Source organism: Argopecten irradians, chromosome 11 (assembly GCF_041381155.1).
Source record: "Argopecten irradians isolate NY chromosome 11, Ai_NY, whole genome shotgun sequence".
In the NCBI taxonomy this organism is placed as follows: domain Eukaryota; kingdom Metazoa; phylum Mollusca; class Bivalvia; order Pectinida; family Pectinidae; genus Argopecten; species Argopecten irradians.
The window spans coordinates 37985552-38000820 of NC_091144.1; the positions used below are offsets into that span (position 1 = coordinate 37985552).

General features: G+C 36.2%; 1 protein-coding gene across 2 annotated transcripts; it reads left to right on the forward strand.

The window, feature by feature from the left end:
* The first annotated feature begins 1280 nt into the window (after positions 1-1280).
* On the forward strand, positions 1281-13400 carry LOC138335489 (exonuclease 3'-5' domain-containing protein 2-like). Of its 2 annotated transcripts, none has more exons than XM_069284600.1 (11): positions 1281-1679; positions 6578-6726; positions 7448-7602; positions 8329-8454; positions 8785-8896; positions 9326-9592; positions 10207-10441; positions 11046-11205; positions 11894-12091; positions 12489-12620; positions 12892-13400. In XM_069284600.1, exons 2-11 carry the CDS (start codon positions 6613-6615, stop codon positions 13118-13120), a joined length of 1728 nt encoding a protein of 575 aa, XP_069140701.1. In that variant the 5' UTR covers positions 1281-1679; positions 6578-6612; the 3' UTR covers positions 13121-13400. The 2 variants fall into 2 exon arrangements, with proteins under 2 accessions (XP_069140701.1, XP_069140700.1); XM_069284599.1 differs by lacking the exon at positions 1281-1679 and adding an exon at positions 5724-5933.
* Positions 13401-15269: the final 1869 nt, after the last annotated feature.

The following is a 15269-nucleotide window of genomic DNA, read 5'->3' on the forward strand; positions in this document are numbered from 1 at the left end:
ACATCATTAATTTATTATTATTACCGGATAAAAATGTATAGAACTGCAAACTCTATATTTTGTCCGAGTCTGGTATAGAGGACCTTACATATAAGTCCTGAACCAGAAATAAAATACTTATCTTATCTTAATGTACATATTCATCTCGCCCAAAGAGCACAACAAAGCTAAGTGTATATTTATACTGGGACGAAATGGCGTTTTCAATTGATGTAGCTACATATGTAGGTGTAGAAAATGCTTTTGATTTGATGTACAGGTGGTATAAAGGTCATGCGAACATGACCTCTTATGGGATGTTGTCAAATCCTCTTTTAACGGAGTGGTTATAAGGATCTGTAATTTAATCAGATAAGTCTATTTACCATGTCCACAGGGACCTGGCACGAAATGTTTTAACCAACAGTATACATATATATATTTATTATAGTAATATTTTATCAATACCTTCAGCTTTGCCTAAGTCTAGGAACTTAGAATATCGATAATATCAGTATGCGTAAAAAAAACATCGCCCATACGACTTTGTGTTCTGGTATTAACATATGGTAAGGGAACACCAGTATCACATAAGGTTGATATAGATATAAAGTAATCATTTAAAACATTAGCTTTTCGTTCATTATCTACCATAATAGTATTATAAACAGGATATCTTAATGGGGATATTAGAAACTGTATCACAACCCTTTATCAAATTACGCAGAAGTTTCCAGAAATCATTTTGGTTGTTTTTGGCAAAATTGTCTAATGGTCCATTTACATTAGCGAAAAACAATTCCCTGGTTCTGCGTTTTAAATTATTGACATGATTTCTTTGCTTTTTTAAATTTATCTAAATTTAGCAATGAATAGCTACGTTTAAGTTTTTCATGTAACCTATTTCTCACTCTTATTTCATGTCGTAATTCATATGTAAACACGGCTTATCATTAGGTCTTATAATAATATTTTAGTGGGAATACAAACACGGGTTTATTCTGAGTATTTTTTCAGAAAATAATTTACACATATCATTACATGATTGAGCGCCTCTAAATAACAACCACAGGGACCTGGCATATTTTGTATAAGATCATTAAAGTATCGGTAATTAGCATTTTTATAGCATAGTCACCAGATCGAACGTAAACAATTATTAGTACAAGGTGATCTATATACATCGATAACACCGGAAAGCTCTATTTCGCACGCATCGCTGACCAGCACGGGATCCAGTGACGAAGCGCGCGTTCGACCTACACGTGTAGATTATAATTAGTGTATGACATTGGAAAAGGAATATGGACGTACATTGTATACTATCACTAAGTATATGTGACGGGTTTCTGAGAGTCAATAAATGTTCAAGTCTTCAACTATTATTACATGCCGATTTTCATCAAGTGCGGTCTGTGGGGTTTTCAAATTGTTCCCAAAAAGGATTTATACTATCATTGGGTCTGTTAACTGTGCAAAGGAGGTATGAGGAATTATTAAAGAATATTCTACCCATACGACTTCACCTGATGGAAATGCTAAGTCAAGACAACGTTTGGCATAAATATAATAAGTTATATAGACGACAACACCTCCACCATATGAATGTACACGGTCTGTATATCGTCATCAGAAATAGTGCTGTCTAAATGAGATTCGGTGATGCATACTACGTGGAATTCACCTGCAATGTTTTGGAGGTGAGTTATTTTATTTCTTAAGCTGCGAATATTTATGTGGAATATAGTCAATATATCAGTGTTTGTGCCTTGACCGGGGTTTACATGTATATCCATACAAATTAATAGTAAAATATGTAGGACTAGAATAAAGTTTGTATTGCTGAAATAACCGTGTATAACCTGAAATAGAAGATTGTAAAATGAGATCTTGAATGGACAATTAAAGTTTAAGACCCTGTTTAATATATCATGTCTAAGCTGTAGTTGAACAAAACCTAAAATAAATAATGTCAAATTTTCCGGACAATTTATATATGTATGCCTTTATAAAGTCGAATCCAGTCAAACCAGCGTTCCTGCTACATGCTATAAACACTAGTAAACATAATGACATGGTTGTTTGGTGACAGAAAATATGTACTGAACCCTGTGGACATGCAAAACTGAAAATTTACATTTTTTGCATAATTTGCCAAAATTTACAAACAACACATCAGCCTATACAGAGTCAACAGTATTATATCTAGTAAGGTTAGTTTGGATGCATAGACACTTTTTAGTAACCATCCTCGATACTCCAGGGGTTCCGATCACTTACTATGATATCTCTACACGTGTAGAGATCATAAGTGATCGGAACCCCTGGAATATCGAGGATGTTTAGTAACTAAGTACATGTATATGTATGTTATGCAGATACACCTAAGAAGTGAATACAGTGATATACAATGTATAGGCATACAAAAACATCACTAGTTTATTCAGGGTCTTAAACCTTAAAATATTGAGAAGTTCATGGTTTTCATAAAAAAATACATGTAATTGTAATTTTGTGCGATAACTCAAATGATTGTGATGTGTGCGTATGTAGAAATTGCATGTTGAAACTGAGATATGTTCATGAGTATGTCCAATGTTAGGTGGCTCACATATTATATCAAACAAAGAGAAAAACAATACAAAAAACGTACATGTGGTTTTAGGTTTTTTGAAAGGAGAGATATATACCGTTGCCGTTGGTTATAAAATTCTTGCCAGGTCCCTGTGATTTATGCCAGTATTACTTCACATACGGGAATGTAAGACTTTGTTAATAAGTCTTTAAATCTAAACAATACTGTATATATATATATATATATCGTATAAATGAAATGTTCAGAACGGACTTGCCTTTTGCCTTTATAAAGTGTTGCAATTCGGGAGCTCAAAATTGTGTTGTCAGTTCGCCGGACTTCTCATGAACAATGGATTAGGCGGGAATATTCCGACCAACGGTCAGATCGAGTCTTTGAAGTCATGTGACTAAGCACGGTCGCTTATGATGAGCATAATTGATCTATATCGATACGTGAACGCATTAAAATACATATTACACATAGCCGTGAAGAAATACGAAACGTTATTTGTAATTCTACGAGTTATCCCTGAATTTAATTTTGATCTTATGCATTATACTGATTATATTCGCCCACAACAGTTAATCTAATGTTACACCATTTCCAATGTTATAATGTATATACCTTGCCGGTTTTTAGCTACAGAACAGACGTGTACATGATCATGTAAAAGCTATCTCGTTCAGAAATAATTGACGCCTGCATGGATTAATACACATTTGAACACTGGCTGAACCACTTGAACCAGTCTCTGTTAAATATGAAAAAAAATTAAAGCAGAAGAAAATGTTAGATATTATGCCATAACTGTCAAAAAAATGACCTATTGAAAACCATCAGGTTTGATGAATTAAGCTGTGAAAATCATTCGAATGGACAGACAAACATGTCACAGGGACCTGGCCGATTTTTTTCAGTAAACATCCTGTTATATACTATTTCTCAGAAATGTATACTGTTGGAAGAGATTTTTCTCAGGTCCTTGTGAAACATGTGTATACACAGAAGTTACCCCTAAGATGAAGTCTTATGTTTTTTGCATACTGCAGAAATCATTTTGGGACCGACCGATTGTCGTCAACATGGCCGACAGGCGGCCATCTGTCAGTTTTTGTCATTTTGAAGTTTCTTATCGCTATTTCTCAGAAAGTACTAAAGGGATCTTTCTGAAATTTCATGTGTAGGTTCCCCTTGGTCCCTAGTCATGCATATTGCATTTTGGGACCTATCGGAAAACAACATGGCCGACAGGTGGAGGAAGCAGGGAAAGAAGGAAAAGCAGAGAAAAGATCAGTTTTACAAAGATCACTCAATGGTGGGCGCCAAGATCCCTCTGGGATCTCTTGTTATAACAATTTATTATTAGAAAAACATTGTCCTGTAGATTATCTTCAAATAAGATAATTGCATGAAAGCTGTAAAACCAACGATAAGTTAGTTAAGACCATTTAAACAATTTATTTATGATATGTGTATTTGACCCCTGTGAACTTGAATATGGGTCAAGGTAATTCCTAGTATCTGACTTTAAAGCCCATCCCTGGACATCTTATATATGAAATATGAAGATCCTAGACCTTACAGAACTTCAGGAGAAAAGTTACAAGTTTATTGTTAAAAACAGGACCTTTAACATTTGACCCTTACCGAAAACCGGAAGTTGCCATTTTTTGTAATAACATGTAGAGAGAAAAAGTTTACGCTTAAGATTATCTGCAAAAAAAATATTAGATGCGATCTGTGAAAAGAACTGTTAGTGAGTTATACATTGTAAGCATTTTTAAATTTTAAGATATGACGTCATAGCGGCCATTTTGTTTTTTGATGAAGATGAAAATCATATCAAACGTTAGAGAACATTAGAGGGGTCCTTTCTATAGCAATTGCAGACTATATTGACCGATCGCCAGGTGTAATATAGCCACGCCTCGTGCTCACAAACGCACGTGTTTCTATTCAATGTCGGAGCAAACATCATAGCACACACAATACAAAATACAAAGTCACGTGCGGTTTGATTGACAGCTGGCGATCCGTCAATTAGTCATTCAGTTCGACAATATATAATGTTAAACATTTTGGCGGGAATTTAGCAAAGATTAAAGGATTGTTCAAATGGCATACAGCATTAACCGGAAGTGCTACCGAAAAATAAAAGACACAATTTCATCAGAATGACATTCTGCATCGATATGTAAAATGAAATTTCGCAAAATAAAAAAAAAAAAAAAAAAAAAAAAAGAATCGTGAACTTTGACCCCATAGCGAACTTTTTTGTTTGACCTTTGACTTAATTGCTGTAATTGAATAAAAGTTAGTCTTTTATACGATCTACATAAAACATCAAAAATATTTGCTGTATCTTAAACGGTTATTTAGTTATGGCTGTTTTAAACTTTTTGGGTATGACGTCATGGCGGCCATCTTGGATTTTTGACCTATTTAAAAATGTTGCGGTCACCCCTTCAACTCATGCCATACAATATGCCATTGACATACCTCTTACCATTTTGAAGATCTTTTGGACACAAAAAAAAGTGTACATGTAGAATAATAATAAAAAACAGAACAAAAACAATAGGTCTTTTCACCACATGGTGAAAAGCCCCAAAACAGAACAACAAAAAATAGGTCTTTTCACCAAATAAAAAACAGAACAAAAACAATAGGTCTTTTCACCACATACATGGTGAAAAGCCCTAATTATGACAACATCCATTTTCATCGAACTGGCCCCCTGTGGTCTTAAGGGGCATTGTCGGTCTTCGCTTCGGTCGCATGATCGTCAAAGTATGGCATTGACATATATGGTACATTGTCGTACTGTCGCTCTTTGCTTGGCGTATTGTCGCATGACAAGATCGCCATTGCGTTATTGCCGAAATCAGCCACCAAGCTCAATAATGAAAACAAGATACATTTATAAATCCATGCATGGGGACAAATGATATAAATAATAATTAAAAACTAAATTCTTCTGGACTTTCCTCATCCAAATAAACATAATTACTCATGATCAGTTTATATCTATTAATTCTAACGAGATTAGACGCTTTAATGAATATGCCATTTATCATTTATGATGCAATTTTACAGGTAGGGTGAGAAATCGAAAGTACTAAATTCTATATTTAGATACTCAGATATCTCATCCGGGTTACTGTCATGGCGGCGACCATGAGTTAGTTGTGAAATTCTTGTGACGTTTTACCCTGTGTCATGATTAGTATGTAAGAAGGTGTCATTGGGAAATACTGAGTTGTTTTACTCCATCAAGTTTTTTTTAACATGATACATATGTGAAAGAGTAGTTAATAAGTATAAACCATGGACAGGCGTCAGATTACTAAAGTGATAGCTGCCGCTGTTGTGGGAGGTAGGTAAAAATGTACTTTGTACAGTAATGACCATATTGAAGTATGCACATGGTTTTTGTACCATTTATTCATAATGATTTTCGTCAAATATTTTTCTTCATAATCAATTGCTAAAGTAAAATCATCCAAATTGTTTATACATAATAAACTGTAGCGGGATTGGATCGGGATGTAGATCGGTACATGCCCACCCTCCCCCTCCTGTTACCTATTGCCTAACTAAAATACCCATGATGGAGGTACAGGGATTCAGTTATTTTCTTACTCAATAATTTAAGGACTTGTACATATACCTGTACATACCTTTTCATTTGGGAAAACACTACATCAATACATTGCATCTTTCTTGAAACATGCATGTACATTTGTATATTTTTGAGAGTTTAACTTTATTTGGGAAACTATTTACTCAAATTTGGGAAAATACAGTAAAATTTCTCCAGGTAAAGAAACATTTATTCGGGCTCAAATGTACCTGGGTGGATCATCGGTGACCATGTTCATGTAGGTACATTGTAGCTCTGCAATAGAGCGTTTGGCTAGTGTTTCCGAGGTCCTGGGTTCGAATCCCGATTTGGTCACTACATTTTCTCCTCTCCTGTTACAAAAGCTAAAGCTACCAGTATAGATATTTACATTCCAGGTGTCGGTGTGTTGGCCCTTATAAAGACTATAAAAATGTTAAGTAACAATGTGAAAGTGTATCAAAGGAAAAAGGAGATCTTCATAATTGAAACAGAAGAAGAATGGGAGCATTTTTATGACATCTACATAAAGAATCATCATTTCAAGGTAGGTGTATTTTTTTTTTGTCTGCCTAAGACAATTTCAACAGCAGTAACAAGCATAACACATGTACAATGTACACATGTGGCATTCAATTACAGTCAAACATGTCTCCTAAAGATGGCTCAAGAGATCTAGAGATCCAAGGAATGAGGGGGGGGGGGAAGAAAAAAATCGACAAATAATCATATATTTATCTATATATACTGTATTCGACCCAATAAGCGCCCATGTCCCTATAAGTGCCCCTCCCCCTTTTCAAGGCCTCAATTTCAATTGGACATGCATAAATAAGGACCAAAATTACATTTAACGGTATAAATTTGCAATAATTTCGACATATTAGCACCTTTTCATTTTTATCAATTTTTTAAGCGCCCTGGGCGCTTATTGGGTCGAATACGATAATTATTATATAATTAGGTTTAAATTAAAGTTTGTTAGTGAAAGGACATTCTGATTTATGAGAGTTAATTCCCCTTAACTCTGGGTAGTGAGTTTGAAACCCATGTGGGGTATTGTCAGGTACGGATCACAGATTGGTGTGTTTTTGTGTGGGTACTCCAGATTAATTTCCTCCACCTCTGAAACAAGACAAATCCAGATATAATAATTAAAGGCATGTACAACACAAAATAAACGGGAAAATGATGAGATTGGAAAGCATAAGAATATTTTGATATATTTCTACATTTATCAGCCACGCTTACATTTATATGATTGACAGGTGCTTGGATTTGATTGCGAGTGGGTGTTCCGTGGCCGTCGACATCCTGTTGCCTTGCTACAGCTGGCCACACAAGATGGAGTGTGTGCACTTGTCCGTGTGTTCAAGATTTCAACTTTTCCTGCATCTCTTAAACAACTACTAAATGATAGAAGGTAGGAAATAAACAATTATACTACTAAATGATAGAAGCTAGGAAACCAGCAAATATGCCTAGTACCAAATATGGAATACACACGCATGCTACTTATTATTTAGTGTAAAGATAAAAAGAATCAAACCCAAATCTAAAAATGGAAATACATATCTCATAAGTTCATAACCAAAGAGAAGTTGGTAGTTTCATTCTAAAATTTTCCAGGGAAAATCTGGCTGACTTGTACAGAATAATTTATATCGATAAAATCTTAGGTGGATTTGATACTGGTCAAAATCCATCAATATTTGCAAGAGTGATGGGACTTGATAACTTCACCTAATTATTACCAATATTTTCAACTAGAAATAACTATTCTTTATGATGCTATGCAGGCGACACATACACTTTCATGGAATTCTTGTTTAGCAAAATCTACTTGACTAGTTCAGTTAATGATACTTTGCCCCTTGAAAACCCACATGGGCAGTTGTATATAAATTACCAAGTACTGACTGTACAGTGTGGGTTTTTTCTCTATTTTGTTTTTCCATATACTTAACCTTGCACACTCTTAACTCATTTACCTCAAAGAAACATTTATGGTCCTCTTTAAAAGACTGGACCATCCCATAATGAAAAATAAGGGGTAAATGAGTTAAGTTACAAAATAAAAAAAACAAACAATCGCTTGGCCCGAACAGTGACTATATCATAATATTTATTTACTGGGTCTTTTTTATAGCATATTGAAAGTTGGAGTAGCGCCTAAGGACGATGCCAAGAAGTTGTTCCAGGACTATGGCCTGTTTGTACGAGGATGTGTAGACTTACGCCACATGTTGTTAAGAGTGCCTGGTATATATCAATGGTGAGTCAGTGACTTTACTTTATAACAATTTATTTAAGAAATGAATGAGATTGTGTTTCTGACTACATGCTAAGCTATCTTCAACAGTCTTTACATTTACCTTCAACTATGGTGTAGTTACTTTTTCCTGTGGAATACTATTCCATAGTAGTAGGTAATATTAGTAGACTTTGTCTCAACTAAACCTGATCAAGCTATAACGATATATGACATCACAGCCATTGTTTAAACAATGGAAGCCTACCCGCAAGGGAGGTAAATTTGTAATATGCACAAAAGGAATCCATACTTTGAACACTTAATTTCCATGAGTAATTTTCTGTGTTACAGCCCCAGCATAGGTTTACAGGGTGTGGCCCAGGGTGTACTTGGTGTCACAATCAGTAAGGAGAAATCAGTACGCTGTGGTAACTGGGAGGCGGACATCTTATCTACAATACAGGTATGTCAAAAACTTTTAATACCATATCCGCTCTAATTAGCACCTCTCCCCCCCTAAGTGCACCTCCCCGTCTAAATGCACTTCCCCTCTTCTGGAGCAGGAGTTGAAGTTATATAAATGCCCCCTTCCCATGAATAATATAATTAGTGCGATAAAATGTATATTTATATTATTCTTATTTTATGATATTCCAGAGTTGCCTCCCTTACAGGGAGGTATCCATTGTGATGTAATTATTTTGTGGCCGAAACTTGCTTTGTTTTCTTTGAAAAATATGACGCAGCGCTCACAAACAAATGATGGACATTTAGTCGCAATCAATACCTACCCACAAGGGAAGGTACCTCTGTAATATGCATATACAGAATATCGTTGCAAGAATTACAGGCATTTGTTTTTTCTTAATGGTGATTTTTCTGACAATTACAGAAAGAATATGCTGCTGATGACGCCATTGTAGCTGTTGATGTTTTCACACACCTCGTCCTAGCTAAGCTCTTAAACCGGAGACCCGACGCAGAGAGCGCAGAGTCGGAAGTATTTACCAATGAGAGTCGTTTCTGGAGAACGGCCCGGTCCATATGTCAGGGGGTTGTAGACGCCCGGTATAGACACAAACCTAACGCAGGTACACAGGTTAAACCATCACGCATGTACAAACAACTGGTGAAGGTCATCACTGACCAAGAGAAACAGGTACGTTACTTTAAACCAACTTACAATGTACTTTTTCAGCCACTTACTTTTTCATGAATAGTATTTCCATACATGACATCTTTTTTAGGAATAGCATTACCTTAATAATACTTCAAATCAACTTTATTTTTCGGCCACTTAACATTTCAATGCATGACATTTTTTTGATGAAGATCTGCGCAAGGTTCAATCTATCGTATAAATTTGTAGTAGCAACTTTTTCACTTTGATTTATTTTTGGTATATTCTATTCCTCCTCAATATGTAAATCAAAATTTGGTTAGAGTCAATACTGTTTTGCACTTGATATGCAATATTTTTGGAACAAAGTCTGAAGTTACTGAAGTATGATCTATGAAAATACACGTATAAATGAATCGACTGAATTATATGCATACTTCAAGCCAAATCACTAAATTTTGATTCGCTAAAATAATTAAACTGCTATTGGGTCCAAATCACACAAATTTTGGCTCGCAAATATAATTAGCTATACAATATATAGAAACCTTTTATTCACATAATTTATTTAATTTCCCTGGAAAATACGACAAACATTTCGAGAAACTATGGATGCCAATGAGTCTAGACAGTGGTACAATTTTGAATTTCAGGATGAAAAGAGCGATGATGAGTTGGATGAGTGTGTTAGCAGCGAAACTGAGTTCTCTGAAACAGATCGACAGACCACATTACCAGCAAAACCAAAGAAACCTCAGAAAATAGCAAAATATATGACACGACAGCGTCCCCTATATGACAACTGTCTTCTCCTCGCCCCGGACGGAGAGATTCTCTGTACATGTGATGTCAGGAAAGCTGCTTGGTACCTTGAAAAAGGACTAGCAAGTATGTTTAAAATAAAAAAAATACATAAAACAAAGCCATAATATAACTGGATGCTGTATACTGGGTATCTTTCAAGAGGATGGCATTTTAGCAAGATTGTGACAATTGCTGTTATCGCGAAAATTTGATCTGCAAAACATTGAAAATGTTTCACTTATATATACCCTGAAGCAGATCATGGAAATTCAATACCGGTAAAAAATTTTTAGTTTTCTTGTTTAAATTTTGACCCACGTAAATAACGGACTGTACAGTAGCATTGAAACAAGGGAAAAGCATTTGTATTGAAAACTCACTAAAATTATATTGATAAAACAACATAGTGTGATGACACCTGCTCAGAGACAATTAAAGCAAAGACAGATTTGTTCACGAAAGAAATCTCTAGTTCTTTCAAATCTGGCGGTTTTGAGATCCAACACTGATGGGGTAAATTGTTGTCGGTTAGTCCCACCTTGCAGTGATTTGGCGTGATTTTTGTGACGTCATAATAACCGGAAAGTGGGACGAATTATCGTTTTAGGATTTCGAAACCTCTTTATTGATAGATTTCAAAACGAGCTACTGATGACTTTTAAACTGTGTTTTTAATACTTTACCACAGCCAAGGTAGAAGATTCGCCACTGAAAGTGAAGCTGAAGTTTGAGCCAGCCGGTCGCCCCACTGACGACTACTATCTCCAGGATAAAGAGAATATCTGTGTGGTGTGTGGGGCCGAGGAGTCGTACATCCGCAAATGTGTAATACCACGAGAGTACAGAAAGTAGGTTTCTATATTATCCTGTAACAATCAAAAATATTTATTTTAGCGATGGTTTCTTTTGGTGCTTTTTGCGCTGTCTTAAAAACTCTAGTCCATGTTCAAGATTAATTTTTTTTAAAAGGATATTTCCGTTATTAAACTACCTAATTGTGCTAAATTATATCTAGCGATATTCCTAAAAGCGCTTTCAGTGAAACCTGTAGATTTTGAACCCTGCAAAAATTGAAGTGTTACACATTACTTTCTTGGTTATATAAGGAATAGATTTATATTTTGTTGAGGTTATAAGGGTATAATGATTAATGGAGCAGGTGATAATGGAGCAGGTGTAACCGGCAAAGACGGGTTACATAAAATTTACACGGGCTCCATTATCATTATACCCTCATAACCTCAACAAAATATAAATCTATTCCTTATATTTACATGACAATATCTTTTTCTCTCCCATCATCGTCAATGAATTCCATTGAACAGCTGATTGGAATCGAGTTATTCAAGATATGTTCCTACCAAAAGTGGGGTCATCACCCCACGTTGCTACACCAGCGACTTTTCGCGTAACAATAGAATCACCGCATTTGTTGTACACCGTTAATGATAATACTAGAAAGGATGGTTATTGAGTCCATGTAAGTGCAAACTGTAACAATTTAAATATATTTTGATATATTTTGATCTTCAACAGATACCTACCTCACAGACTAAAGGAACATTCGTCACACGATGTTCTGTTAATGTGTGTCCCGTGTCACATGGACAGTACACAACATGACTTAGTGTTACGTTACCAGCTGGCTGAGGAATGTAACGCACCAATCGACCAAGGCTCTGGTATCAAGCTTCATAACGATGAAGATCTACGTAAGGTCCAATCTGCTTCAAAGTGAGTTTACTTTAAATTAACACCCAATGGAAGAAAAAAAGGAAGAGGAAGAAAGATTGCTATGATAACCATTATGATGATAGCACATTGGATGTAATTTTAAGAAGAGCATTTCCAGTTTTTGTGTATTTTTGAATGTTGAAAAATAACATTTTTTGACTTTTGAAAATTTCAGAAAAAATTATATCATAATCATACACATCATGTATCACAACTAAATCCAGTTTTGTGACATCATATTCGATGGAAGATGGGACTTATCAATTGTAAATTGTACTTTGGTTTATCCATGTCGTTTTGGGATCTCGAAACCACCATATTTTATATACATGTATGTGTCATTTTTATTTTGGTAGTGTTTGCTATGTATACTGGTTCATATTTTGGTATATTTCAGAGCTTTGCTGAGAAGTCGTGATAAGCTCCCAGCTGAGAGACGGGAAACATTAGAAAACACTGTCAGAGATTTTTACGATGTCGACGAGATTACAGACGAGTTGTTGAATAAAGCTGTTGATATTGACTATAAGTAAGTGAAATATTACTTTCTATTATACAACTGTTGTATAATGGTTAAGAGTCTAAAATGAAGATGTCACTCGATGGTTCTTAAATTATGTTAAGTTCAACTTTTTATGCAGCAATACATTATAACGCACTCGTCCCTTAAGACACATTAGGCTCTTCTAAATCAAAGACTGAACTAGTCCATTATGAAATTTCATGGGTGAATGAGTAAAATGAAATTCACATTTTAGTTTTCCTTTGTGAAGTAGTCAATATTCCTAATTATTTTTCAGGATCCGCAATAAGTACTACAAACCACACGGAAAGAGAGTTGTGACGCACATGAAGAAAAACGAGGGACTGTTCAGTTTTGAAAAAAGATGGCGACAACATTTTCTTGACACTATGAAGCCAAGGTTTATGCCTAAAAGTTGGTCTGTGAATCATCGTCACGAACATCATCGAGATGATGACGATGAGACTGATTCTGACTTTGAAGTGTCTTTCACGGATACTGTTTAGCAGGAGTGAGAAGACAGAAATAATTTATTTTATTGAGTTTGATTATTAGCCTCAGCGGAAAAACAGTGAGAGTGAAGACCTTATCTCAGAGAATTAGAAATACTGTATAGCCAGTTATTCTTGCACGTCAAAATTTTCGCTATATGTATTTAAGAATGTATATGATTCAAACTTTTTCCGCGATCATGAACATATCCTCCACGCGAAATACAGTATTATTGGATGGGAAGTCATGTACAACTGAGGGATCAAACCATTTAATAAAGGTTTATGGACAAAACGTTTTGAAATTCTCATTATCACCAACAAAATTTCCCTCTCTTCGACACCAAAACTGATGAATGTATGCAAGTAGTTTGCATCTTTGATCTCAAGGGGTTACTATCACTATTGTTTAAACTACCCCGGAATATGTATGTTATAGCAAAACTGAAGTCTCTGTATGCGACAACTTTCGTTTGAGACGAAACAGAAAGTTTGGCTTTTTTGATTGCACATCAAAGAAATCTGTTGATCAAATAATTGTTGGCTTATGATTCGTCAAGTTTCTCTGCTGTATTGCCTTCGATATTGCTACAGTGTATGACATAGTCCATTGGTGGATATAACGACAATGATAGAAACCTGTCCCTGGAGTATTGAATTGGGCTATTCAAATCGCCTTTTGTTAGTGGTCCGTTTCCCTGCTCTGGTTGTGGTCTTTCCCCTTAAAGACATATCTCTGGGGTCATTAACAACAGCTTTGTTTCGCCCGGGTCCCTCACGCATATTACCACAGCCTGTTTTTACGCTTGAGCTGTAAACAACCTGCCCACCAATGTCGCGTTGCTAGGATGGCAAGGCAAATCTAGATCTTATGCTGTTAGTAACCCTGTCCGACTATAACCAAGAAATGAGCGCCGCCGAGTCCTTCAGCTGTTGTTTATAGAGATCGTCCTGTTTTAAAAACTCTGCCCAATTCGATTAGGAAGGAACCAAAATCCGCCTAAGAGTTAACATGACCAAGTAATTAACGCCCTCTTCAAATTGTTTCCACTATTCCTGCCTCCGAGAACAGCACCAAAAACCACCGCAAGGCAAGGCACCTAGTGGGACATTGCGACGGTAATTAACGTAACTCGACAGTTCATTAGGCACACGAGAGACCATTCACATTGATGTGCTCCCTCCCTGGCCGATGCTGGGTAACCAACGCGTAAAAAGACAATTCTTCGATCCACCATGCCAACTGGCCCTCAATGTATTTGAAATTAAAAAGCCGTTTCAAACTGCCATGGTTTGTCATTAAAATAAATGGTCTACAGAACAAATAATGGCGGCATTATCTGGTGAAGGTGATGATTGCGAGGAGTTACTTTCTAGTTGTTCAATATTTCCCCTGGCAAAGTTTCGGGACTTTGCTTGCTCCTTTTCCCCTGGATTTGAGATGCTCTGCCCCAATGGCCCGGTCGGATGCATCCATATCAAGTACGAAGGTCTAGATCTCTTCTTGGTTTAGCTAGGCCACCTGAGACTGAAGCAAATCCGACTTCAGTCGGAAGGAGGCATCCGGATGTTTCCCTAATTCCAGACAAACTTACTCCCTTCAGCCAGTGCGTGTAACAGAGTGATACATAATCCCTTTAACAGAGTGATACATAATCCCTTTGGTAGATAGTAAAACCCAGGATAGATTATATCTCCTTGTTTGTTGGCATGGGGAAATCCTCCAATGCCCCAATACTGTTTGAGTTAAATGTTACTGCCACTGGGCTGACAATCTTCTCTAGGAACAGCACCTCACCATAGAACAGATGACATTTCTTCGGCTTCAGTTTTATATTGAAATGTTATAGTCGTGAAAGAACTTATAATGTTATCCATATCAACCTGCAGAGTTGTGCCTAGAACAATAATGTCCAGATACGCTAAACATTCCTTCCATGTGAGGACAATTTGGACGACACGGCTGAATGTGGCAGGACTGTTACATAGACCAAATGGTAGCCGACGATGCTCAAATAACCACATCTGGTAGTAAAGGCAGTCTCGTGTTTGTGTCGCTTGTCGATCTCAATTTGCCAGTATCCGGCAGTCATATCTAGGGTGCGCATAAAATGGTTACCCGACAGAGCGTCAAAACAACAACAAACATCATTCAATACTTGGT